Source organism: Megalops cyprinoides, chromosome 17 (genome assembly GCF_013368585.1).
Source record: "Megalops cyprinoides isolate fMegCyp1 chromosome 17, fMegCyp1.pri, whole genome shotgun sequence".
Lineage (NCBI taxonomy): Eukaryota > Metazoa > Chordata > Actinopteri > Elopiformes > Megalopidae > Megalops > Megalops cyprinoides.
Window position 1 is genome coordinate 14,884,031 of NC_050599.1, and position 24,258 is coordinate 14,908,288.

The window sequence follows — 24,258 nt, forward strand, 5'->3', positions numbered from 1 at the left end:
CGCACAGGGGTACCTGTGGCTTTAAACAACTCTTCAAAGATCAGCTTGCCCACCCTGAATCCCAACCCCAGACATTTAGCATTCAGTTTTTATCCTGATCCAGGATAAAATCATTTGAGCTCAGTGATGGCAGATGGGTGATTAAAACTTTGGCTGATCATCTTTTGTGCTGGTTGCAGTTAACCCAAACATTGAGTGTCTTTGTGAACAGAAACCTTTCAAATGGTTTATCTCTGGTCTTATTCGTACTTCATATCTAGCACCGAGGCTCTAGTCTTTCACGACGTCCAGTCACTTTGGGAAATAGGTGGTGTGGTTGGGTGATCATTTTCTGTTGTGCTTTACCTCTCTAGGGTTACCTCACTGGACCCATTGCAAGCACTTCCACTGTTCATGTTCAAAGCCATACAGTATATTGTATAAGCGATTTTCATAACAGTGCTCAAGACTTTGTCTTTCCTCAGACATCATTGAACATGCACCAGAGGTGTCAACAACAAAGTCTTACCCCTGAATAAATCTTATGATTAAAATTCTGTATTCTGTATAACAATAGTCACTTCTAAGGGCTCCCCATTCTGTATTATACATCTAAATTAGATTCCAAGGGGACATACATACATACTAAAGTAGAATGTCCTCTGCCATGATACACGTCTTTACCTAGCACATTTTTTCTTAGCATTGAATACAAGGAATATATCCTCAAACAACCCTTAATGCGTCATTTTAAATTTCACCTTTTCACAATGAAGAGCTGAATGTTCCAAGCTGTTGGAACTTGAATGGTTCCCTCTGGAAGTGTGTGTCTACTTTTACAAATATATCCACTCTATATTTGCTTGAATGTGGGCGACATGTAAAAAACGTGCATCTCCAGAGCATACATCATTGCTGACATCTATATCTCTGCGTCAGTGACTACCCCTTCACAGTGTAAATGAATCCTTTTTATAATGTCATTCATTGCAGTGCTGGTTAGAGACCCTACTCATGTCTGTTTGCCTACCATAACCCAAGCTGTTCACCTTGGACGGTGACTAGAGTCATTTATTTGGTCTACTCCAGGAGGGAGGCAGGGGCCGATTGTGGCAGATGTTTAAACTCTTCCACTTCCAGCCCCAAGCTCATGGCCTCCAGATGGTCTCCCTCTTGTTTTGCACCTCCTTTATAGAATTTCGGCGGTTAAATACTTGGAAGTTATGAGGTGTACTGTTCCACTGGCTTTTGCCAGAACTGTACAATAACCTATCCACATAGTGATATATATATATATATATATATATATATATATATATATACACACATATAATATGTGTGTGTGTGTGTGTGTGTATATGATGGGGGGGGGGGGACTTTCAGATTGACACGTGAATACCCTTCAGGCCAGAACATGTGTTGAAGCATAATCCAAGATAGACACAGCTGAAACGCCCATAGGAAGCAGTCTTTTTCCTAAAGTTACATGGTTTTAAAAGTTAATGACTGGTCACAGATGTTATGTTTATATAAAGTTCGGGCATAGCTCATGAAGTTCTAATGTAGGTGAAAAGAAAATCAAAAAAGAAGAAGATTGTAGTGTCAATGAAATGCAGTGCTGTTAGTGGAGGCACCAGCGAGAAAGACAATTAATCAGTGCTTCTGCAGCTGCTTCCTGACGTTTCTGCAAAATGTTGTGGAAAATTTAATGAAGGCTAGCTCAGTAATGGTTTCAAGCTTACCCAGTGGAAAATATGACAGTCTTTCCATAGACAATTAAGACCAACATGAAGCCTTTTTTTTTCTTTTTTTCCCTCCATTCTCCTGCTTTTTCTCTATAGGGAGATGTGATATGTTTCTTCCAGCTCTAAATGGAAACATGTACAGTAAACAACTGCAGCTGTGGGGTGGGAAAGCTCGCAGACTGGGCATTGTTTGGGTCTTTGAAAGTCACATCCTAACTGCACCTACAGCCGTGAGTCTTATCCCTGTTAAACAGCCTCTTTTCACACTCCAGTAGCTGCGGGCCACACAGCACACGCCACTGCCGCTCTCAGGAAAACTCTGTAAATCCAACAGTCGGAGGAGTGTGCACAACGGTGCTGAAAGGTGCTTTACAGCACACCTTCCCCCTTTTCTGCAAAAAAAGCAGTTTTTGTTTGTTTCAAGGACAGTTGTCAATGGTGAGGGGGTTTCATTTTGTTGTACGTTGGTGCCAACTTCTGTTGCCATGGCGTCCCTGGTAACAGCTCCATTTGAACCTGGTTCCGCCCTGCCCTGCGTTGTGCACTGTGAGTGCAGTCTGCTGGAAGCAAGCAGGCATTTGTTTGCTTCCCTTTGTCTACCTCCTCCAGGTCACTCATTTGATTGGTAATTGTATATGAGGCTGGGGACTGTGCCTAGACTGTGAGTGTGCCAGGTGCATTCAGCATGACCTCATGTTGAGAGGAGCTAAAGTGCCGTGGCTTGTCCTTCCTCTGTTTGCCTGTTGGCCTGACACCCTGGGCAAAACTCAAACTCACATCCCACGGGTCAGGTCTTTGACAGAGGGGGGGAAAGAAAAAGAAAGAAAAAGATGGTGGGCTAGCTGTCTGGGAGATGATGTCACCTTCTGTTCCCTATCACGGCTTTCCAAAATCCACACATGGTTTAGGTCTCATTCGTCTTGGAGACAAGATGCTAGTGCCATCACGGAGGGGGCTGGTGGGGGGGTGTTTCACATGCCCCCCACTCCGCCAAACCGTGCAGCCACAAAAGCAGAGCTTCTGTGTGCATGATGTCTGTGCCTTCACCTTTCTTTGTCAGGCTCCCCAGAGAATGGTAATTTTTGAACTGTGCTGTTGTACACATCAGTTCTAAGGGGACATAAACACGTGCCCCTCTCAAACGTGCTGATATTCTCTGGATGAAAGCCAAAAGGGAATCACTGTTCTCGCAGAGTCACAGAAGAGGAATTGACAGACATGTAAATCATGAAAGGATATATAAAAAAACAAACAAGTGGGAAAACAACTCAAAGCATTGCTAGGGCAACTCTATAGCTTGGGCTCCTGACTCAGGCTTGAGCCAGTTTGTAACTCTGAGACTATACAATAAGGTCTTGTTAAATGTTCCTAGAGGGGCAGTTAACATTTAATCTATTCACTAAAGGCAGCATAAGGCATGCTATTGTCATATTTAATGTCTAATGTCACAGCTGTTCGAATTTTACCCCATTACAAAGAATTAAAACTCAAGTCATGTTCAGTTGTATGATTACAAAACTCTGCAGAAGGGAAGAATTTTCACTGGCATATGCATACCGTATCTCAAACGCATACCAAACAAGTAAGACTCTTTTCCTTCTTGCAAAGCTGTTATGTTAAGAACCTATTGTCTGCATAACAGGATGTCAAGACTTCCAAACTTTTTTGTCACGCTGCAACTTCCACCTTTAGACTCGTGGATTTTCCATTTTCCTGTACAGTCATTCCTTCATTTTCCAGCCCTCATTACGCCTTTTGTATCAGCCATCTAGCAGACACTAATGCACTTAAACAGGTGTCTCGACAGGAGACGAGGGCCACTTCGTGACCCTCTGATTGGATGAAAGGCCGTTGGCTCCTCTGTTGCTGCGCGGCTTCCATTCAGTGCACCAATATCCCACTTGGCTGACGCCAACGGGGAACAGGATGACCGTCTTGCATAAGTGGGCCTTTCATAACGCAATTCATCAGCACCATAACCCTAGATTGCATTCATGCTTTCTCCTCCCACACAAGGACTGTCACCCACACTCTTTAGCCTGTCTCGAGCTGGCTGTGGGATATGTCCCACGCATACAGTCTCGGTCCAAGACTAATATACACACATCCACACCGTTAAAAATACCTCCCTGCTCATCCACCGACTTCCGATTTATTCCAAAGACTGGGCGGAATTTTAATGCCATGTTTTTTTTTTTCAGTGCACTCAGATTCTTTAAAAGACACAGTTTGGTTTTTAAGAGTACTTATGGTTACACACTGGAAAAAAACAGCAAAACAAGGATATTTCTCCATTTCTCCCCATGTACATATTTGTATGTGTGTATGTATGCAGAGCAAGTTAATTCATTTATACCACTGGTATTGTCTCAAAATATTTGTTCTTTTTGACCCTCTATAACAGTGTATGCTTAAGAAATTCTTACATTTAATATTTATGTATCTTCAAATATTTATATATGTAGTATGTATATATAAATGTTATGGACCATGGTTATACTAATTTACCACACACAAGCATGTGTGCAGTAGGTTTGCTGGCCTGATTCCTGGGATCTACAATAATCCTTTTTTAAAACATTGAGATTGAATTCTGCACCACTACCAGTCGGTGGCAATACAGAATGAAGTCTTAGAGCCATTCAGTTGAAGCAGTAAATAAACTGTGAAACAGATTTTGCAGTAGATAGAGAGTACCCTTAAACGCTGATCTTGGATCAGTCTCAGCTTATTCACAATGTAGTGTGAGTTTGGCTCCTTTTGTGTATGCACAGACAACTGTATTTGACCTACCAGGAGTTTGATAGCAAGCTGATAGCTGAACAGATCTACCCAAAACTGTTAAGATTAAATGGCCAACAATGAAATGTACTTTAAGTAACCTTGAAGTGAGTAAGCCCTCAAGTTTATTTTATATGGACATTATTGAATTTTGAAATATGATTAGTGTGCAATTTGTTTTTACTGGTTGATCTAAGGTATGTTTATGTAACATTAGTTTATATTGCATCATCAATATCTTTTTAATATTGTAATATTAGCTTGATTACATACGTTAGGTAAAACACAATAGCAGTATATTTTATCAGCAGAATACTTTTGCATAAAAGTAAGCAGTCGAATATATATGATCATATCCATTGACTGTACAACAAGCTCATATTTCTGAAAATGTTACATTTACATTGTAACAATGAAGTAGCTATATTGACACATATCCTGAGTCTTTTTTGTGATATGACCAGTTACTAGCATTTTGGCTAGGTATTGTCTGAGTATCCAAATACATGTTAACTCTCAGAAGACTTTATGCTACAATAATCTCAAATGGAAAAAAGACATCTCTGTGTGTCTGAAAGTAAAGCTTTGTAAAAAATTAAATTAGTACACATTAACATCACTGAAACATGAATAAACAATTTAACAATTTGAATGAGTTCTTACTCCACTTTAGTTTTCTCTTGCATGAGCAGTGACCTAGCTGTGCTTTATCTGGTGATTCCTAATGAGGAGTTGCTGCACCCTTGCGCTCAAGGGGGCTGACTCGCACAGAGTCCTGGTGATACATCCACAAAACTTGCTTACAAGGACTGAAACTGCTCCTGAAACATGCCTTGTGAGCAAAAGGAGAATGTAAATGATAGTCAAAGCAAGCTAGAAAAATATCTCACTTTTTAAGAATTATTCTTCACTGAAAGGTCCTGTTAGATTTTCCAGATCTGCCAGTGTCTCATTCATCTTACAGAATTTGGACTAATGGATAATGGGCAAAGTGATATTGTGTTGCTATAATATTGTGCTGGTGTTCTACTGGCTTTATTAATGTATGGAAATAATCATTATATCCTATTGTAGGCAACTTAACTCATACCCTTGCGTTGCTACCTTATTTTCTGTCTTTCAGAAATATACAAGTACAGGTGCTTACAGTATCAAATCATTCTTGCCAAGATGGTCTCAGAACACATTGCGCAAAAATCATTCCAAAATATATTGAGTTACATTGAGTCATTCAGTTGATAAATGAGGTGTAGTCTTTGTAATTCTTGAAGGATTTGGTACTGAGTGAGTTGAGAGGAAGTTGAGTGGCTCAGATAATAAAGCTGCTTGTCTCAAGCACAGGCTGAGCCCTACATCCCAGGCTCAAAACCACGGTTGCCAACAATAACCATGAGCCTATATTTGGGGAATGTGGCTAGTTTAGGAATATTTCGTCTTGGCAGAATAGGGGTTGGGAGGTCAGCAGGGGTTCTCTCATCACTCTACTCTCAACACTCACATGGATTCATGTGGGTGTCTGTGAGTTACTCAGACAGTGTCAGGAAGATGCACCTATCCTTTGACAGCATATAATGGCATCAATAAAAATAGTCATGGTCAATGTGCTTGTGAATGAGAGGGCTGTATGTGCCTCTTTCTGCTCTCCTACATTTATTCAACAGTTATTGTTGTGGTGGTGACAAGCTTAAATGCATGAAATGCATGATTGGCAGTGACTAAAGTTAGGTAAAAAAAAGGGAAGGGGGGGAGATATTACGATTACCACTACTTTAAAATGTAAACATTCTGTTCTATAACTATAAAGATCTTGCAGTGAGGCCTTTTTCCTCGATGTGGCACACTTTCAGTCATTTTCTGACCCACTTCAGGTGAACAGAGTTTCAGTGCCAAGTCCTGTTTAAAAACACAGTACTTTATTGTAGGATACTACGGCCAGTCTATTTTCAGACGCTGTTTCATGTTTCATCCTTGCCAGTTGATAAATTCAGTTGAGGTTGTAAAATTCAGTCTCCAACACTAATGAGCTCGAAGAGCTGTAACAAGGACCTGAAACACAATTGATTGGATGGCTTCAACATAATGCTATTTTTTTGTTCCACTTTGGGTAATTGAGAGATGGTGCATGGTAGCCTAGATCGCTTGTTTGTTTTTCAGGGCCATTTAAAAAGTAATGCTCTCCCTGTAGTCAGGTAAAATTTGGTGTGTATTTCAACACCCAGTGTGTGTGTGGGTTGGGAAGGGGGGGGGGGGGTGTAGGGGCGGGGTGTGGGCGGTCAGTCAGGTACCACGAAGCTTCAGCTTTCATTGGCCGTGGATAAAATCCACTCCACTCCAAGGCAGGGCTTTGTTACCATAAACTCTGTAATTACTGAATGGAAACGATTAGCAATGCTTTCAATTATTCAAGATCCGTCCTGGAAAAGACAAGGAACTGTGCCACTTGTGTCTAAAGAAATATGAAACGGCCAGGGGACCTACATCCCAGCAGTGATGCCACCAGAAATATAGATACAAGGTGTTATTTGGTCTCTGAGAGGACCCCTCATACTGTAGTTGAACATGCCTTCACCCATGGTTTTCTGGGGGGACTGTGAATTACACCCAACTGTCTTTCTGCCCTGTTAGTGACTTTGAATGCCTCCACTAGTTTCTGCTGTATGCAGTATACACAGTTTTATGTGCAACTGATCTGTATTATAAATGCTGTACTTTATGTACAAGGTGTATGGAGGTGGATATGCTTGTGTCAATAGATCAAACTTCACAAACATATTTGTGTTAAAACAATAATCTATAAAAGTGAAGGAACTGGAAACTTTTGAAGTTGATTGAATTACCTGTATTTGTTTATGGCTGTAAACTTTGTAACTTTGGCAGGTTTAAAACAGCAAAGCAGTCGATAATAGCAGTGTTTAAGAGCATGACTCACAATATTTATAGATCATACTTTGGCAACTCTAGTTCATTTTCCACGTCTGTTTTTGTTTTATTTATCATTTGTTTTATTTCATTTTATTTTTTACAATGTGTGTGTCCCACAATGAACTTTCTGGAGAAAAAAGGCATTACCACTCATTTCGAATGAATACAGCGGACATTGCTCATATAGGGATTTGTTGTATTCCACTGTAAAATTAGTCCCAAAGGCTTAAGATTTAGCAGTATAGCATGCTAAATCCTTTTAGGATGGATGTACCACACACCATCTATTCACATACAAACAAAGTAGCAGTGCTAATCCCTTCTCCAGAATCTGACTACAGAAATGTGAAGAGCCTAATCCCTGAATTAAGTAAGAGAATGTGTTTCTATTTCAAAAAAGGGTCCTTGTGAGGGTTGCTCTTTCCTGCACATAAAGGGGAAGTGCGTCAGTGTGTAGGGGGTGCTGTGGCCCCTGGCTAAGGGCTTCCCACACACTCTCAGCTCCACAGAGGGAGAGAGAGGGAGAGAGCCGGGAGGTGGGGGGGCAAACGCCTGCAGCTCCCATCCAGAAACACGCAGGGCTCATGCTCAACAGCAAAATGCATTAATAACCATAGAGCAAGCACATCTCCACAGGAATCAATACCACCATGGAGGTGTACCCTTATGTGCGTGCGATAGTGTGCATGCGTGGGTGGGTGTGCATGTCTGCGTTTAAAACCAGGGACCATAACCAATGGGCAAAGTGACCCCGTTAGGACTGAATATTCATAGACTTTCAGGACCTTACATAATTTGGTCTGAGTCATCTGGATCTCTGAGTTTCTGCGGGTCTTATAGAATGTGCTCTGGATTCGTCTCCCTGTCAGATTTAAAGCCCTCTACTCTCTCAGTCTCTGCCATGTACATCCCACGCACACTTCCACCACGCTGCACTCGCACTCTGTCAAAAGAGTACCTCGGAATATTTTCATCCATTCTCAAAAATATGATCCACTTCAGCTTGATAAAAATAATGGCATTATATAAGTCATTCAGTACCTTTTTTCTGAGTTTTGCTCAGAGGTATCTTATGCAACATAAACCAGAGGTTCCTCCTGGCAAAGAAAAAAAATCTATGAATGGAGCCATAGCATTTTTCTTCATCTTAAACCTGCACTGAGTACATTATTTCATAATGAGGATGTGTAGTCTTTGTAAGATAAAGGCAGAGATTAACCCACTATCTTGGCAACTTTCATGTAAAGAGCTATACAAGAGACTATAATCTGCATCAATGAGAGGGAATGGCTGAGACGTATCACATTGCATTACACTTGCTTAAGCAGACGCCCTTAACTGTAGTGAGTAACTTAGAATCATTCAACATTTACACACCTGGACTTTTGGAGTAGCAATTCAGGTTGTGCGCTATGCTCAGGGGTACAACAGCAGTGCCTCACCTGGGAATCGGCAACCTTTGGGTTATGCTCCTTACCACTATGCCACACTGCTACCCAGACAGAGTTATTAATTCATGGATCCACAGGCGTCGATCAAGGGGTAAGCGGTGAGCCAGGCCACCATTAAGTGTGACGTATGAAACTGACTCCATCCCTAGCAGATTGCTCTACTTCCCTCTTTTACAGGCATTTACTTTAGTATTTTCCACACTCTGTGGCATTGTTTGACCTTTTTGTCACAATGCAAGGAAAGGACCCGAATCGGATGATTTAAATGAACGACACATGATTAAGTCCAGATCGCAGAGTGTTGTAATATTGTAAATGTACTGTTTTAAATGCTTTCCTTTTTCCCCAGTTTTATCACCCTGTTTAGTGAAGTTTCTAATTCTTCAGGACATTTTGTATCCCTTGAAAGCCTGAAAATCTGCAATATGGACCTGAAATTCAGAGTGGACCTGAAATTCAGAGTGTCCTGGAAATCCCAAAAAGTTACCTCTGTAGTTTGTAGATATTAAGCAGGGAGATGTTGACATACTTTTGGACTGGGTCGTATTTTTTTCGGTTCAGATGTTTTCCCATTTTTGCTGTAAATTCCAGGTCTAAGGTGCGGCTTTCAGTCTTTCGTCGGATAAGGCAGGCCTTGTTGGATAAGCGAAGTTAATGAATGAGGGGGTATATTTGTAAAATGATTCCCCACAGAGTAGAGTTAGCCAGAAAAAACACATTATCTTGAAGGGAATCTCATAAAAGCACGACTTCATAGAAGAAAGCGTATTCTTTTTTTTTGAGTGGCAATTCCAACTCTCATACCTCTGGGCTCCCACAATGGTCATGTCTAGACTTTGTCCATCCCAGTTGGACATTAAACCTGCAAACTCACAATCCAGAGATCTCTCTAATCGCAATGCCAAATAGGCACTTCTCAGAATAAGTGGGATGTTAACGGACCGCACTGAGCCCTTCAACCAAGAAGAAAAGGAGTGGACCTATGTGGAGCACAAGAAAAAACATGGTCTGAGAAGATGCAGTTTTTCTCTTGTCTCTAGTACACATTTCATTTCCACAATGTAATGTGCGTGTTCCTTCTTAACGGTGAATTCAAAGCTTTGTGTACAATGTATTTTTCACAACAATGGCATTACCTTGAGGCAATAATTTGTTTTCTTAACATAAAGAAAGCAAACAAAAGTGTGTACTATACAGTGTTATACACAAAAATCTTATTTTGCATTTTAAATAGTGGTGATAATATCTATACATCATTTAGATATAAGTGATTTCAATATACTGTATGACTCTAGTGTTCTATGTTTTAAGTACCATTGTGTAGATGTGTGTTCTACTCTTATGTCTGAAGACAACATTGATCTACATGTTTCATAAGAAATAAGTAGATATTTGTAAATTATAAGGCTTACTCTATGTTTGATAGTTTCTCCCCTCTATAACTGAACTCCCATATACTCAGCACTATGTAGTGAACCCTCTGGCCCCAGTAGACATATCTTAGGCTATCGTGGTGTTTCAGCATGTACATTTTTGTGCAAGGGATGGCAAAATACAATAACAAAAATGAACCAAAAGTTAATGTTTCAGGTGCTAAAAATACCAGTGGTTTTCTTTGGGGCTATTTATAGTGGTAACTCTGCCTTCCAGACAGCAGTGTCACATTATTTCCTTGCTTGTGCCAAGTCAGTGCGGGCAGTGAGGTTCTGCTGGGGGTTTCGCAATCTTAAAATCTGAAATCAGAAAAAAAACAGTACACAGGCCTCCTTTGAGCAGATATAAAATGTATGTATTATGCCTTCTTATTTGTGCATGTGGCGCATAAACGTTTAACCATGTAAAATGAGCCATAGATACAGGTTTATTTTTATGTATTCCACCACGTGTCTGTAGTATATTTTAGAACAGCGAGATGAGAAAAGAGGCACAATGAAGGAAAAATGCCAGCGGTCGCTTCGCAGCTTACTCTTTTGAGTCTTATCTGGCCACCCACGCTCAGGGCATACGGCGCTGAACGTCACTCGCATTTCACAGGCTATTTTTACACCTTTTGTGTCTTTTGAGGAACTGAGTGGGCACGGTGGTGGCTGATGATGACTCACGACTTGGGAAGAGTTTTTGCACCCACCACAATCAAAAACTTCACTCTGAGAAAAAAGAGAAACATCTTCGGCTGACCTGACTCTGGCATTGAATCTTATTCTGTATATGTAACTGTGCCTGTTAACATTTTTTAAATCAGAAATATACTAGCTACTAGCTGATAGGCAACTAAACTGACAATCAGTTTATCGGTAGCTCAGTGCAATTAACAACTGAAGTGCTTTATGCGTCTTTATGCATCAATAAATCTTGATTATTTGTTTTTTTTTTCTTGAAGGAAAAAAACCCAAAAGGCTTGAGAAGAATCTACATACAGCCAACCAGATTGCATTTCTGAAAGAAGTAAGTACTTTTGTTAAAGACATTTACTGTATATGTGATTTAAGCATACTCTCTGTCATTTTTCACAACTTTTATTCCAAAGCTGTTATTTCTCTCACTTTAAAATGACAAAAAACAGTCACCTTCACACATTAATTTCTATTTGTTCTTTTGTCTTCTCTTTCATATAACCCTAGGAGCATCATACAGTTGCAGAATTGGACAAAACGTCTGAATGAACGGGCATCTATAGACAGGGCTACCTTACACTTGTAAATATAAAAACATTGAGAGACAAAGTAAAGTTTACATATTCAGACCATAATATTTAAAAAGTAAGTGGTCTGATGCCCACAAAAGAGGGTTTGAGCAATACAAAACAAGTGACACAGTCCAAAAAAAGTCAAAATGGACAGACCTGGTGTTTAAGGCCTGCCCAGGTGGACAAGCATATGGCATGTCTGCTAACTCTAGAGCAATTTAACAAACTTCACCTTTGATAATCCTAGTAGAAGATAAGAGGAAAATGGAGCCGCTTGACTCTGCTGCTGCTGCTGGACAGAAATGCACCAAGGAGCCTCGAGAGAAGAACCCACTACAAAGGAAGTGGGTCTCGGAGCCCACAGCTGGCACAAAAAGAAGCACTTTCGCTGACCCAGCAGGGAAACGGCACTCTCACCGTGAAGGGATGCAAAGCGGCGGTGGTAGCATTTCTGGCTCAGCACAAAAGTACAGCTCTGGAAAGCTGCTATCAACTCCCATTGGTCAGTCATCCCAGGAGAACCAATACACACAGCTATTCCCCAGCACTTACTCCTACCAGTTACCACCCTCATTTCCACAGCAGCCGATGCAGGAGAGGTTCCTGGCGGGAGCAAAGCCACAGCCTGGCCTTGAGGCTCACGCCTGGCCTTTCGCTAGCCAGTTGCCGTCATTTACCTCGGACGACGTGTTCCCCGTGCATCCCCGTGGCCACGGGGCAGTCTTCCCTCGCAGGAAGTCCCCCAGTTTACCCGCTTCTTTCAGCCAATATTCCCAGTCCGGGATCGAACCGCCGGAGGAGGGGCACAAAAAGGAGCAGAAACCCAAGAAGCCCGGGAAGTACATCTGCCACTACTGTGGCAGGGCCTGCGCTAAACCCAGCGTGCTGAAGAAGCACATCCGCTCTCACACCGGTGAACGCCCCTATCCTTGCGTGCCCTGCGGGTTTTCCTTTAAAACCAAGAGCAATTTGTACAAACACAGAAAATCTCATGCCCATGCCATCAAAGCAGGACTGGTCCCATTTTCGGAGCTGGCAGGCGCCCGTGTTGACTTGGATCAGGCGTCCTCAGTGGGAGAGGCAGAGGTACACTCGGATGGTGAGCAAAGCACGGACACCGACGAGGAGTCAGCAGAGGCCTCCATGTTCCTGGACAAGAACAGCCCCATCCCCCAGATATCCTTTGAATCTGACAAAAGCACAATGGAGAAGGGTGGTGAACCAGCCTACGCTGATGCGGCTGAGGAGCTAGCCATAGCCCCCATGAAAGTGCCTATCTTGATTGTCCCCAAGCAGGCAGTTCCCTCAGCAGCAATGGAGTGTCCCCAGTTCACGGAAATCGAAGCACCTCCCATCAGCTCTCAAGTGGGCCGGATGGACGAATCTCACACTATCAAGCAGAGGCTCGCCCTGAGGCTCACTGAGAAAAAGGGGCAGGACTCTGAGCAGTCTCTGAACCTCCTCAGCCCCCACAGCAAGGGCAGCACAGACTCGGGTTACTTCTCTCGCTCAGAGAGCGCTGAGCAGCAGATCAGTCCACCGAATACAAACGCAAAGTCCTATGAGGAAATCATGTTCGGAAGGACCTGGTATTACAGGCCAAACTCCAGGGGCAGGCAATCCATGACGGTCGGGATGGCAGCTGTGGCTGGCCAAGACACTAATATAATGGACTTGAAAGATAAATCTGGTGCCATGCTTGAAGTAGGCATGGGCAAGATTGCTGAGGATCACATGTCCCATCTCTTCTCAAAAGATGAAAACAACCCAGCTAAACTAAATGCTAATGTATTATTCAGAGGTGACAGTGCAGAATCTCAAATGGTAACAGGCGGTGACTCCAAACAGTATCCATCCGTCTCTTGCCAAAGCAACACGGGTCTCCTTGAGGCTCCATCTGATTCGGGGCCACTTATAAGGAGCAACTCAATGCCAACATCCTCCCCGACAAATCTCAATGTCCCACAGGGTCTAAGAGTGAGTCACTCCTTTGATGAGATGATGACCCCTGATGACGTATTTTACCCTGGTTCAGCAGGTCTGAGGAGGCTTCGGAGACAGGCTGCTTTTGAACACTCAGCACATGAAGGGCATGCAGAATCTGACAACTATGGAAACATCTCCAAGAGTAACTTCCCAGCTTCTGGAACAATAAAACTTGGGGAACGTGGACCCCTGATACCAGAATTGAAAGGATCTGGGCCAGATCTGTCATGTCCCGATGTGCGTGTAACATACAGTACATATGGTACTAAAGTAGGAATGACAGAAACTGCCACAAGGAAGCGCAGAAAGGAAAAGAGTGTTGGGGATGAAGAGGATAGTCCTAGTCTGTGTGGTAGTGACCACAGTGGCTCTGTTGAAATGCTTGTTTCTCCTGGAGATTATGATTCAAAACAACCAGGTCAAGAAACTGCAAGGGCTACTCCCACTGGTAAAGGACACTTGTACAGTGTCCACAGCCAATCAGAAAGCTTTGATGCAGGTGCTAGCATGTCTTCAGAAGACGTGGTGCTCATGCCTGAATCTGACAGAAAGACTGCTGGAAATGTAATCTCTGTAATCCAGCACACAAACTCTTTAAGTAGACCCAGCTCTTTTGAAAAGTCAGAATCAATTGAGCACCCATGTTACCAGCAAGACAGACTCCCTAGTCAATATTCTGAACAGTCAGATACAGAACACAATGAGGAGGTGCAGAGCCCAGACTCTCTTCTGAGGTCTGAAAGCATGGAGCAGCAACAGAGTGACACTGAAGTGGGTGCCCTCTCATCCAGTCAGCAGTATCATGTGCCCCACAAACTGGTGCGTCAACCTAACATCCAAGTGCCTGAAATCAGAGTGACTGAAGAGCCAGACAAACCAGAAAAAGAACCCGAGGTACAAATTAAAGAACCAGAGAAACATGTGGAGGAGTTCCAGTGGCCGCAGAGAAGTGAAACCTTGTCTCAGCTTCCTGCAGAGAAACTGCCTCCAAAAAAGAAACGCTTGCGTCTGGCTGAAATGGAGCATTCCTCTGGGGAATCGAGCTTTGAATCAACGTGCACCAGCCTCTCCAGGAGCCCCAGTCAAGAGAGTAATCTGTCTCACAGCTCAAGTTTCTCCATGTCCTTTGACAGGGAAGAAAGCATAAAGTCGGTCTCTCCGACCAAGCAGGATGACTTTGGAAAGCAGTCTGAATTCTTAACGGTGCCAGGCAGTGGACACTCCCTCTCTATACCAAACCAACACCAACACCAGATGCGACGTTCCTCTTCAGAGCAGGCACCCTGCACGTTGCCCACAGAGGTTCCAGAGGTCCGCAGTAAGTCCTTTGACTATGGAAGTCTTTCATCCACATCCAGGCAGGGAGAAATCTATGCCAGCGCCTCAGCCATGAAGGAACGAAGACGGGGTTTCCTGGTACGACAAGCATCCTTGAGTGTCTACCCAGAAACTGTGGTGCAAGAGCAGGGCCTGGAAATGAATGTTAAGCAAGAACACTCAGAACACATACAAAGCGGCCTCCATCTGTCACATCCTGCTTGGCACACCACTCCTTCATCTTTGGTTGGTTCAGCTCAAGGAACAACACCTAACGAAGTAGTGAGATCCAAGAGGGGGATGCAACCTAGCCATCATCATCCATTACAATCTAGCATCAGTGAGGATAGCCAGCAAGAGGGCCTCCCGCCCATCCAGAAGACATCTCACCTGCCTGCCCAACAGCCTTCAGAGAGCGAGCGTCCACATGAACCTCTCAGCCAAGAAATAATGCAGTATTCTTCACTTCACAGCAGCTTGGTGCAACCTCCCTTCCTGCCATTTCAGACAGGACTGTTCTGGCATCCTGACCCAGCACAGAGACACAAACAGCACCTTGCTTTCCAGACACATCAGTTACAAAAAATGCATATCAGGCAGCCTATTTCCCAGCCAGCTCACCAAAAGTCACTTCAGCTGCAACAGATTCAGGAGCAAAGTGATGGACAAACTGATGGTGCAAGTAATCAGACCTACCAATATACCCCTCGACTTCCCTCCCAGCATTTTAGCCATATCCCATTGAAAGCATTTTCTACAAGCTCAGTGCTTTTGCAGCAAGTTCAGCCAATCTTTGCCACTCAGAATGCTGGTTCACAACCTGGTATGCTAGTTCCTGTTAGGATTCAGACTCATGTGCCATCTTACGGAAGTGTTATGTACACAAGCGTTTCACAGATCATTGCTTCTCATGCCCAGAGCACATCTTCTGCAAAGGTCATATGCACAGACAGTACTTCTCAAGGCTTACTCACAAGCACTAGTAAGCATGGAGCAGGGTTTAATTTATCACAGATATTGGGTCACCCTGCAGGACTCTTGCGCTATCCACTCTGGAAGATGCCAGAGCCCCTGTCGGGGAGACTCAATACAGGGATCCCCTTTTCCTTGACCTCTGGAACCATCTCCACCACCGATGCTTCTTCAAATATTGGTGGGAGCAAGCGTATGCTGTCACCGGCTAGTAGTCTGGAGCTCTTCATTGAGACTAAACAACAAAAACGGGTCAAGGAGGAAAAAATGTATGGTCAGATTGTGAAGGAACTGAGTGCTGTTGAACTGAGCAACTCAAGTGTGTCAAAAGACAGTGGCACGTCGCCAAAGCCAGACCTTCAGAAAACCGAGGGCTCAGTTGACTACCAAGAGGGCATGTCATCTCCACCCCTGCTTGATTTTCCCTCATCGAAGACACCTCTGCGCACTTCTGCACCTCATTTGCAAGAGATACCGCCAACCGAGAGCTTCACTCCACCTTTACAGATAGTGACAGACACCCGAGATGGGGCTGAGTCCCCCGAGGAGCTGGATGTAGATGAATCCACCCCCGAAGCCAGCTCAAGCCCGCAGTCCATGCTGTCCACAAGTGATACTCAAGAGGAGATCAAGCAGACAGCGGGCAGCAAGATACCGGTGAACATGTTGGTACAGCTTGCCGCCAATCAAGGAGGAGGCATCGTGGGGAGCACCCTTCTGCTCACAGATCTAGCCGATGTTCAACAGTTCTTTCAGTTCCCCAGTCTTCGCACGACGACGAGTGTCAGCTGGTGCTTCCTGAATTACACCAAGCCAAACTTTGCCCAAACTACCCCTCTAACCTCTGTTTATGGCTCATGGTCTGTCAGTTCTTATAACCCCAACCCACCCAGCCTGAATACCAAGACAACTCTAGCACTGCTCCGCTCAAAGCAGAGGAAGAACACAGAAACCTACACAATGGCTCCCATGTGTCAGCCTGGGACTGGCAAAGTTGTATCATCACTCTCTTGGAAACAGAAGTTTGATCAGGTAACACAATTTAAGCTTTCACCCATTGTTTGTGTTCATGCCTTACATATGTATCACATGTATACCTATCAAGAATCTTACTCCAAGATAAGCATAAAATAAAAAAAATTACAGATGATAGCGTTATGAAGTATTTCATGAGGAAATAAGATAACACCATGCAGACAAGACAGAAAAGAAATGTCCAGGTGAAGGAGTGAAGGTGTTTTTCAACAGACAAATTCATGTGTATCAAATGACTTTAGCCAAAGTAACCAAAGTGAACCCTTTGTGAGAAAAGAAAGAAAATTGGAGAAAACAATATGACTTGTGTAAATAATGTGTTATGTTTGCTGTTGTACAGAATATCATTGGATCCCAAAGGAAGTAACAGTTAAACAAATAAAAGAATAATATATTTAGAAAGGCTCAGTGATCCACTTAAGAAAAAAATACTTGACTTTAATATAAAAAATATCAAAATGTATTTAGTTAGGAAATCTTATAGTTTGTAGTTTTTAAATGACCTTCTAAAGGTTTTTTAATGACCTTATGTGGCGTATTCATTCTAAGTGTTGTCATTCTCAGATGAAGCCAGAGCTCATGCAGCTAGATGTGAGCAAATTCGAGAAGAAAATGAAGGGAATCGGTTCAAGGGACAGAGTGAAGGAGGATCACGGTGAAAAAGAGGTGTCTTCAAAGCAGACTGAGCCGACGCGCATCAAAATATTTGAAGGAGGGTGAGTGAAGATGCTGCCCCGCACATCTGACATAAACCATTGAAATTTAATTTGAAGCTTTTTGATATAAGTGTGCGGCACCTACTTGAGTTATCCAATTAAATGTTAATGTTGTTGTGATTTAAGTGTGAATTAGTGGTTTTGTGCTGAGAAATGGAATGCATTGAAATATAATTCTACTCTCCACAGAGCAAATAATTTTTAATTTGATGCCTTGTGTCTGAATTATTTTTGAGTGTTGTGCTTTTATAAGAATGTGAAAAAAAAATCATTGTGGTTACGTGAATTCACAAATTGCTTGGTTTTATAATGACCGCCCAATGTTATTTGCAGTTGTGGGCGTTGTGGGGATTAAAATGTCGTCCACTGTTTGTCTGATTTACTATACATTTTCAAATATATTTGACCAGTAGTGGCAAAAAAAGGTTATAGGCATATTTCTCAAGTAGATATAGAGCAAAGCCTGATTATGTAAGTCCCAGAAGGTTTTTGTTGTTGCATGGGCAATCCTGTTGGTATAATGCATGTCTTTCCCTAATAATAAAGATTAAAAAAAAATCTAATACTGTACATGACCTTTTCTACGTTACAGCTGGCATCTTGAATATCAGATGAAGAGCAGCTAAGCCTTTGAAAGCTTACAGAGTTGATCTAATTTAGTTTAGGGATCCTTTTTTTAATTTTTAAGCTTCCCAGAATTTGAATGTTCAGCACTATGTGGAAATCATTCAAGACAGTCACCTAACTGACATAATTGGCATTAGTCTGTACAGTGAAAAAAAATAAAAAATAAATAAATAAAACCATAAATGGACACAGCTGTAAAAATTCTTTGGTCCAATGCATAGTTGAATTTGGCACAGGAATGATTTTCTAAGCAGTAAAAGCCTGATACCCATAATCACTTAAAGGAACGTGGCCTGTTTGATTTACTTCAGATTGGATGACATTAAACATGCTCCTATACACCCTATACCTTAGCATGCTAAAAAGGCTGGGCTTGTTTTCTTTGCAGGTACAAATCCAATGAAGACTATGTTTATGTGAGGGGCCGGGGGAGAGGGAAGTACATCTGTGAGGAGTGTGGAATACGCTGTAAGAAGCCCAGCATGCTGAAGAAACATATCCGCACACACACGGACGTCAGGCCATATGTCTGCAAGTTCTGCAATTTCGCTTTTAAAACTAAAGGTGGGTCTCTCTTTCTGGCAAAGCAACATGTATGCATTTCCTTTCAAAAGGGAAGATAACAATAGTAATAATCTTGATTGTTTAAAAGAGGACAATAACACCAATTAAGCATTTGGATTAAAGAGGAAATAAAGACATTTGTCTGCATCACTGAAATGGTAGCACATACTGGCTTCTGTGGAGCACTGATGAATTCAACAGCCAGATCTTTCATGTCCAGCTCCCAAAAGAGGTCTTTGATTCTCCTCCACTGCTGTGGTTTCAGGAAACCTGACAAAACACATGAAGTCAAAAGCCCACATGAAGAAGTGCTTGGAGCTTGGAGTGTCAGTGACATCTGTGGACGACGCGGAGGCAGAGGAAGCCGGTATGAATCAGACTCTGGGCAAATTGGACACATTAGGAGCCAATGTGTGATAAACACTGGGCTCTGCAAGTTTCACTGCTGCGGTTCTTGCGGGACAATTAGTGTAATGAATTGCAGGAGTGCCTTGGGTTGCCAGGTTTATTTAAAAATTACCCAATTTAAAGATGCACAATAAAAGCCTTTCCTGGTTGGATTGCAGAGTTCTCAAATGTTATATTAGCGAAGGTGGGAAAGAAATCCAAGGACTGTTGTCATCCAACTGAAATGAACTACATTGTTGATCTATGTAATTGTAAATTGAAAAGTATTATGGCTTAATGGATATCATTTCCATGTGAAGATTAAACTCAGTGCCGTTTATTTGTCTTTTAGCACAAACATGATACTTTTGCTACATTGAGATAAAATCAGATAAAAGAACAATCCTGATTCGAATTAAACACTATCCTTTTTCACAGATAATACTGAAGAAGGACAGAGGGATTCTGGGAAGACGAGCCTGTCGGGAAGCCTGGCTGAACACCAGTTCTCCGATGCCGATGACTCAGAAGGCGGGGAAGAAGATGGCGATGATATCGACGAGGATGACGATGAGGACGACGAGTACGAGGGCGACTCGACGCCAAAGACCCGCTCCAGGAGCACGAGCCCCCAGCCCTATGGGATCCCCTCGCTGTCCGTCACCGCTGTCGCCGCCACCCAGGGTGCCTCCTCCGACCTCCTGGGCTCCGCCTCAAAGCCCCCGCTCATCAGCTACTTCTCCAGCCTCCCCAGCATCCAGATCACCCAGCTGATGGTGCCAGGCGAGAGGGCGGGCGAGGCCCAGATGGCGGAGTACCAGAGGCTCCTGCAGGGCGCGCTCGGCGAAGACTACAAGAACCGGCTGGACGTGCCCAGCTCCATGGACGAGGACTTTGGCCTGTCGCCGGAGCACAGCTCCTCGTCCTTCGACCTCTCGCCGTCACGTCTCTCCTCCCCGGGGTGCGACTCCTCTCCCCTCAGGGAACCCTCGCCCACGTCTCGCCGGTACCTCTCCCCCCGCCGGGACCTCTCGCCCCGAGGGCGTCTCTCTCCCAGGCGGGAGGCTTCCCCGCTGAGGCACATCTCCCCGAAGAGGGATGTCTCCTTTCGGAGGGACCTGTCGCCCAGGAGAGACCTCTCGCCCCGAGGGCACCTCACGTCCTTATCCCTGGGAAGGCCTGTGTCCCCTGGGAGAGACATCGCTGGCAGGAGAGAGCTGTCTCCCAGGAGCAGACACAGGGGCATGATCAGGCCAGTGTCACCCAGGCGGGGATCACATCACCACAGCGCCCCCTGGGTCCCATTCCTGCAGTCGGAAATGGTCCCACTAGGCCAAAGGAGCAGAAGCCATGCAGATATGGAGATGGTATGTACATTGCATTATACTACATTACATTCATTTAGCAGACAGATCTTATTTAGAGTGACTTCCAGCACAAAAGAACAACACCAGCATTTAGCATGTTTTCCAGGCAGGTTCTCCTGCCATCAAAGTCTGAATCACTTCCTGTATTACCCTGCTTATTATAAATATGCAATAAAAATGATTATTATATGAAGAGTTAATTCACTCACCACCTAGTACCATAAGGCAAAGAAAAACAACATCTCTTACACAAACAAGCATACCCTGCTGTTGCAACAAAAAAACCCAAAAGACATTTGATGTGTTTAATACTACTGAAAGGGACATTTCTATTTATATTCTGGCCAATTAAGAAACAGGGGGAAATGAAAGAATGCAACAGTCACATTGCACTGTAAAGGGGAGTATTTAGCGTTTTGGAACCACTTGTTTCAACTCCACCTGGCTGCTGTCCATAAAACTGTGGGGTATGAACGCAGGGGAACAATGCCCGTAATGTATGGTTGGCTCTTTGTGTGGTGCCTAATAAGTGCTCATTTGTTCTTCCAAGCCTTGTTAAACCCTGCTTTCCAAGAACCCTGGTTTAAATAAAGCAAGAAGTAGAGCCTGTTTTAGCACAGTTTACAATATGTTCACAAATCCATTTTGAAGCTCTGAGCTGGCTGTCATGTAATACATGAAAGTAGTTTATTCTGTGCCGTTAACAAATCTGTTAAAATGCATTTTAACTGTTTTTCTTAGTCTAGTAAGATGACAGTGTTTCTTGTTCAGTTTCTTCAAGCATTTTCTTTGACACAATCACATGTTTAACAAAAGGCAAAATAATCCAGTTTTGTTTTTCTATATGAGAGAACCATATAGAAATTTGTATATTTAATTAATTTCCCAAAAGTCAATTTAAGTCAGGAATACCTATATAGCTCATAAAATTGCTCCTAAAAAGGCATGAAAGGCATCTAAGAGTACAGTGCTACTTTATTTTTCAATCTGTTGTAATATATCATATAGATTTTCCGTACCTGTGTTGAAAGATCATTAAGCATTCAAGTAAAGCATACCCTGCATCAGATATCAATGCACTTACAGGGGAGATCACTTATTTACCTGTTCAGTGATCACGTTGTTACTCCTGACAGTCCATGTGCATGACCTAGACTCTTAGCAAAAAGTGCGGTGGTCACAAATTCTCTCCTTTTTGTTGGTTGTAGGAACAGAGGAAGAGTTCCCTGGAGGGCACCTCACACCTGCCAGGAGAGAGCCACAGCAGCCAGGAGCCCTCGAACTCCCACCAGGGTCTCTTCAGCCACCTCCCCCTCCACTCGCAGGTGCAGGTCCGTGCCCCCTTCCCCATGATCCCCATCGGAGGCATCCAGATGGTGCACTCGGTGCCGGCGTCAATGACGGGCCTGGTCCACTCCCCGCGGCTCCCGCTGCAGAAGAGCACGTCGGAGGAGTCAAGCACCAGCGAGGTGTCCTTCCATTTCCAGGAGGGCGGCGCCAGAGGGCTGGAAGACTCATCCCGGCTGCAGGAAAGGCTGGCGTGCTCCCAGGGGGGTTTGCTGGCCCGCTCACCTGGCCCGCCCGGCCCGCCAGCCCAGAAGCCCCCGGAGGATGACGCAGACATCACGGACACAGACAGCAAACAGGAGGAGAGCATTCAGACTTGCACGAAAGCTATTGCCTCCCTCCGGATCGCCGGAGAAGAACCGCTGGAGAAGCCTGCGAAAACAGGTGATCCCCACCCTTCCACTCATCCTCATCCCTGCCCTGTAGATAACCCTCAGATCAGGGTTCAGCACTTTAGTGGCTCCGAGATGAGGCCCTCCCCGGCTGGTGCCTCGTCCGCCCCCCTGGACTCCAGTGCTGAAAAGGACAAGCTTGTTACATCAAAGCCCGTGCCACCAGGCCACTCCGCTCTCTACAGTAAAAGTGCCGAGGAGAGAATGCCAGGTCAACAGGGCCCGAGGGAACTGCCAACAAGCACAAAGAGGGCTAAAGATTCAACAAAAGAAGCCATGGATGACAGGTGAATGATGGTGAAAGGGGATGCTGTTAGAAATTAAAGACATCACATGTGCTCACACACACACACACACACACACACACAATATTTATGCACACAGGTTAACTCACTCTCACCACCATATACACACACATGCACACACACACATACAAACAGGTCTTTAAACAAGCAAATTGAATTAGATGTTCTGTTTAAATGTATGTATAGCATGCCTTTTATAACCTGGTTTGCTATTTTAAAAAAATCAAAAAACAAAAACATTTCTTTCTTATTTAAAGTTTCAGAAAAGTATAAATAAATATAAATATATATATATAATGTTAACTTATACATGAGCCTGACCAAAATTGCTTATGGACTTGTCCAGTCTGGTACTTTTAAATGTACAGAGGGGTGTGTGCCTTTTCTTTCCTTTTTGCTTATATTCTTATAAGCATATTACGCAGGAAAACATGTAAATATATGGAGTTTGTGTATCGGCTTTGTAATAACTGTAATTTCCCTTCTTTTTTGGACACCTGAGTCTGAATGATGTGAAGTATCAATACATGTAAGGTTGCACTAAAACATATTTTTATATGAGTGAAATTCAATGGCTTTTGTGTACAGCAGCAATTCTATACTATTTATTGTACCATGTTTCATAAATTGTACATTTTTTCTTAATGTTGTGGATGCCTTTTTCTATGTAAAGCATGGTTTTTTGCTATTGCTTAATTAGACAAATATGTAAACTGTAAAATTGCTTAATATATTGGAAGTATGTATGTATATATACATATACACATTTGTGTGTGTGTGTGCGTGTGTGTGTGTGCATGTGTGTGTATACACATACACACACATATAAGCATACATAAACACACACGCGCACACAAACAAGTAATTGTACGAATATATACTTACTGCATATATACATTAATATATCTGCACTTTTGCATTAGATTAACACCCACTTAATGGTAGTTTGTTCTAAATGCTTGTAACTTTTTATCTCCTCGCTGGATTGGCTACAACTAATTGCTAGTTGTGATTTTTACAAGAAAAGTAGAACCGTTGAGCATTAAGTGAATCGACATCGTGCACTCGTGCTTTTTATTTTCTTTCTAAACTAACTGAAGTAGTGGTAAAATTTTAAAGGTATTTGATCTTCTGTGAATCATGTCGCTTGAAGTACTTGATTTCTTGAGTAGTATGGGAAACATTCCAGCTGATGTATATATTGAAGTCCCATAAATCGATACACACAAACTTACATATTTGTACATGGAAAGAGTTCATGGGCATAGCAGTTAGTCCATAGAAGAATTTTTTTTCTGTATTGCTTGTAATTACATACAAACCGATATTTGGGAAGTCTAATAATGCACCTTATGTTTCCTCAATTCAAGGGTACAATCCCGTAATATATCAATTTTGGAAAAAAAAGGAAATTGAAATTAAGATTGTTTTAAAACCTGTTTGTGTCAGCGCAACCTAAATGAACTGGAGTGTTGAGCCAGTGCACTCTTGTGTGTATATTTGTAATTGTATGTGTGTATAAAATCTGTGTAATTTACTCTTTGGACAATTTGTCACCAGTCCCTGGTATTCACTTAACTGTATTAACATGTCTGTAAAATATACGGTATCAAAGCACAACTATTGTATAGAAACAAACAAAAAAAGAGAAAAATGTAAACAAACAAAAAAAGGGTAAC

At 43.0% G+C, this 24,258-nt stretch overlaps 1 protein-coding gene across 3 annotated transcripts in view; it reads left to right on the forward strand.

Moving 5' to 3' along the window:
- Positions 1-22,766, forward strand: part of hivep2a (HIVEP zinc finger 2a) — a 72,192-nt gene extending 49,426 nt beyond the window's left edge. For all 3 annotated transcript variants that reach the window (XM_036550107.1, XM_036550108.1, XM_036550109.1), the window contains 7 exons: positions 11,259-11,323; positions 11,500-16,871; positions 17,439-17,590; positions 18,606-18,781; positions 19,047-19,148; positions 19,607-20,535; positions 21,744-22,766. In XM_036550107.1, the coding sequence (XP_036406000.1) occupies positions 11,829-16,871; positions 17,439-17,590; positions 18,606-18,781; positions 19,047-19,148; positions 19,607-20,535; positions 21,744-22,565 (7,224 nt within the window). In that variant the 5' untranslated portion in view covers positions 11,259-11,323; positions 11,500-11,828 and the 3' untranslated portion in view covers positions 22,566-22,766. The remainder of the gene's footprint in view (positions 1-11,258; positions 11,324-11,499; positions 16,872-17,438; positions 17,591-18,605; positions 18,782-19,046; positions 19,149-19,606; positions 20,536-21,743) is intronic.
- Positions 22,767-24,258: the final 1,492 nt, after the last annotated feature.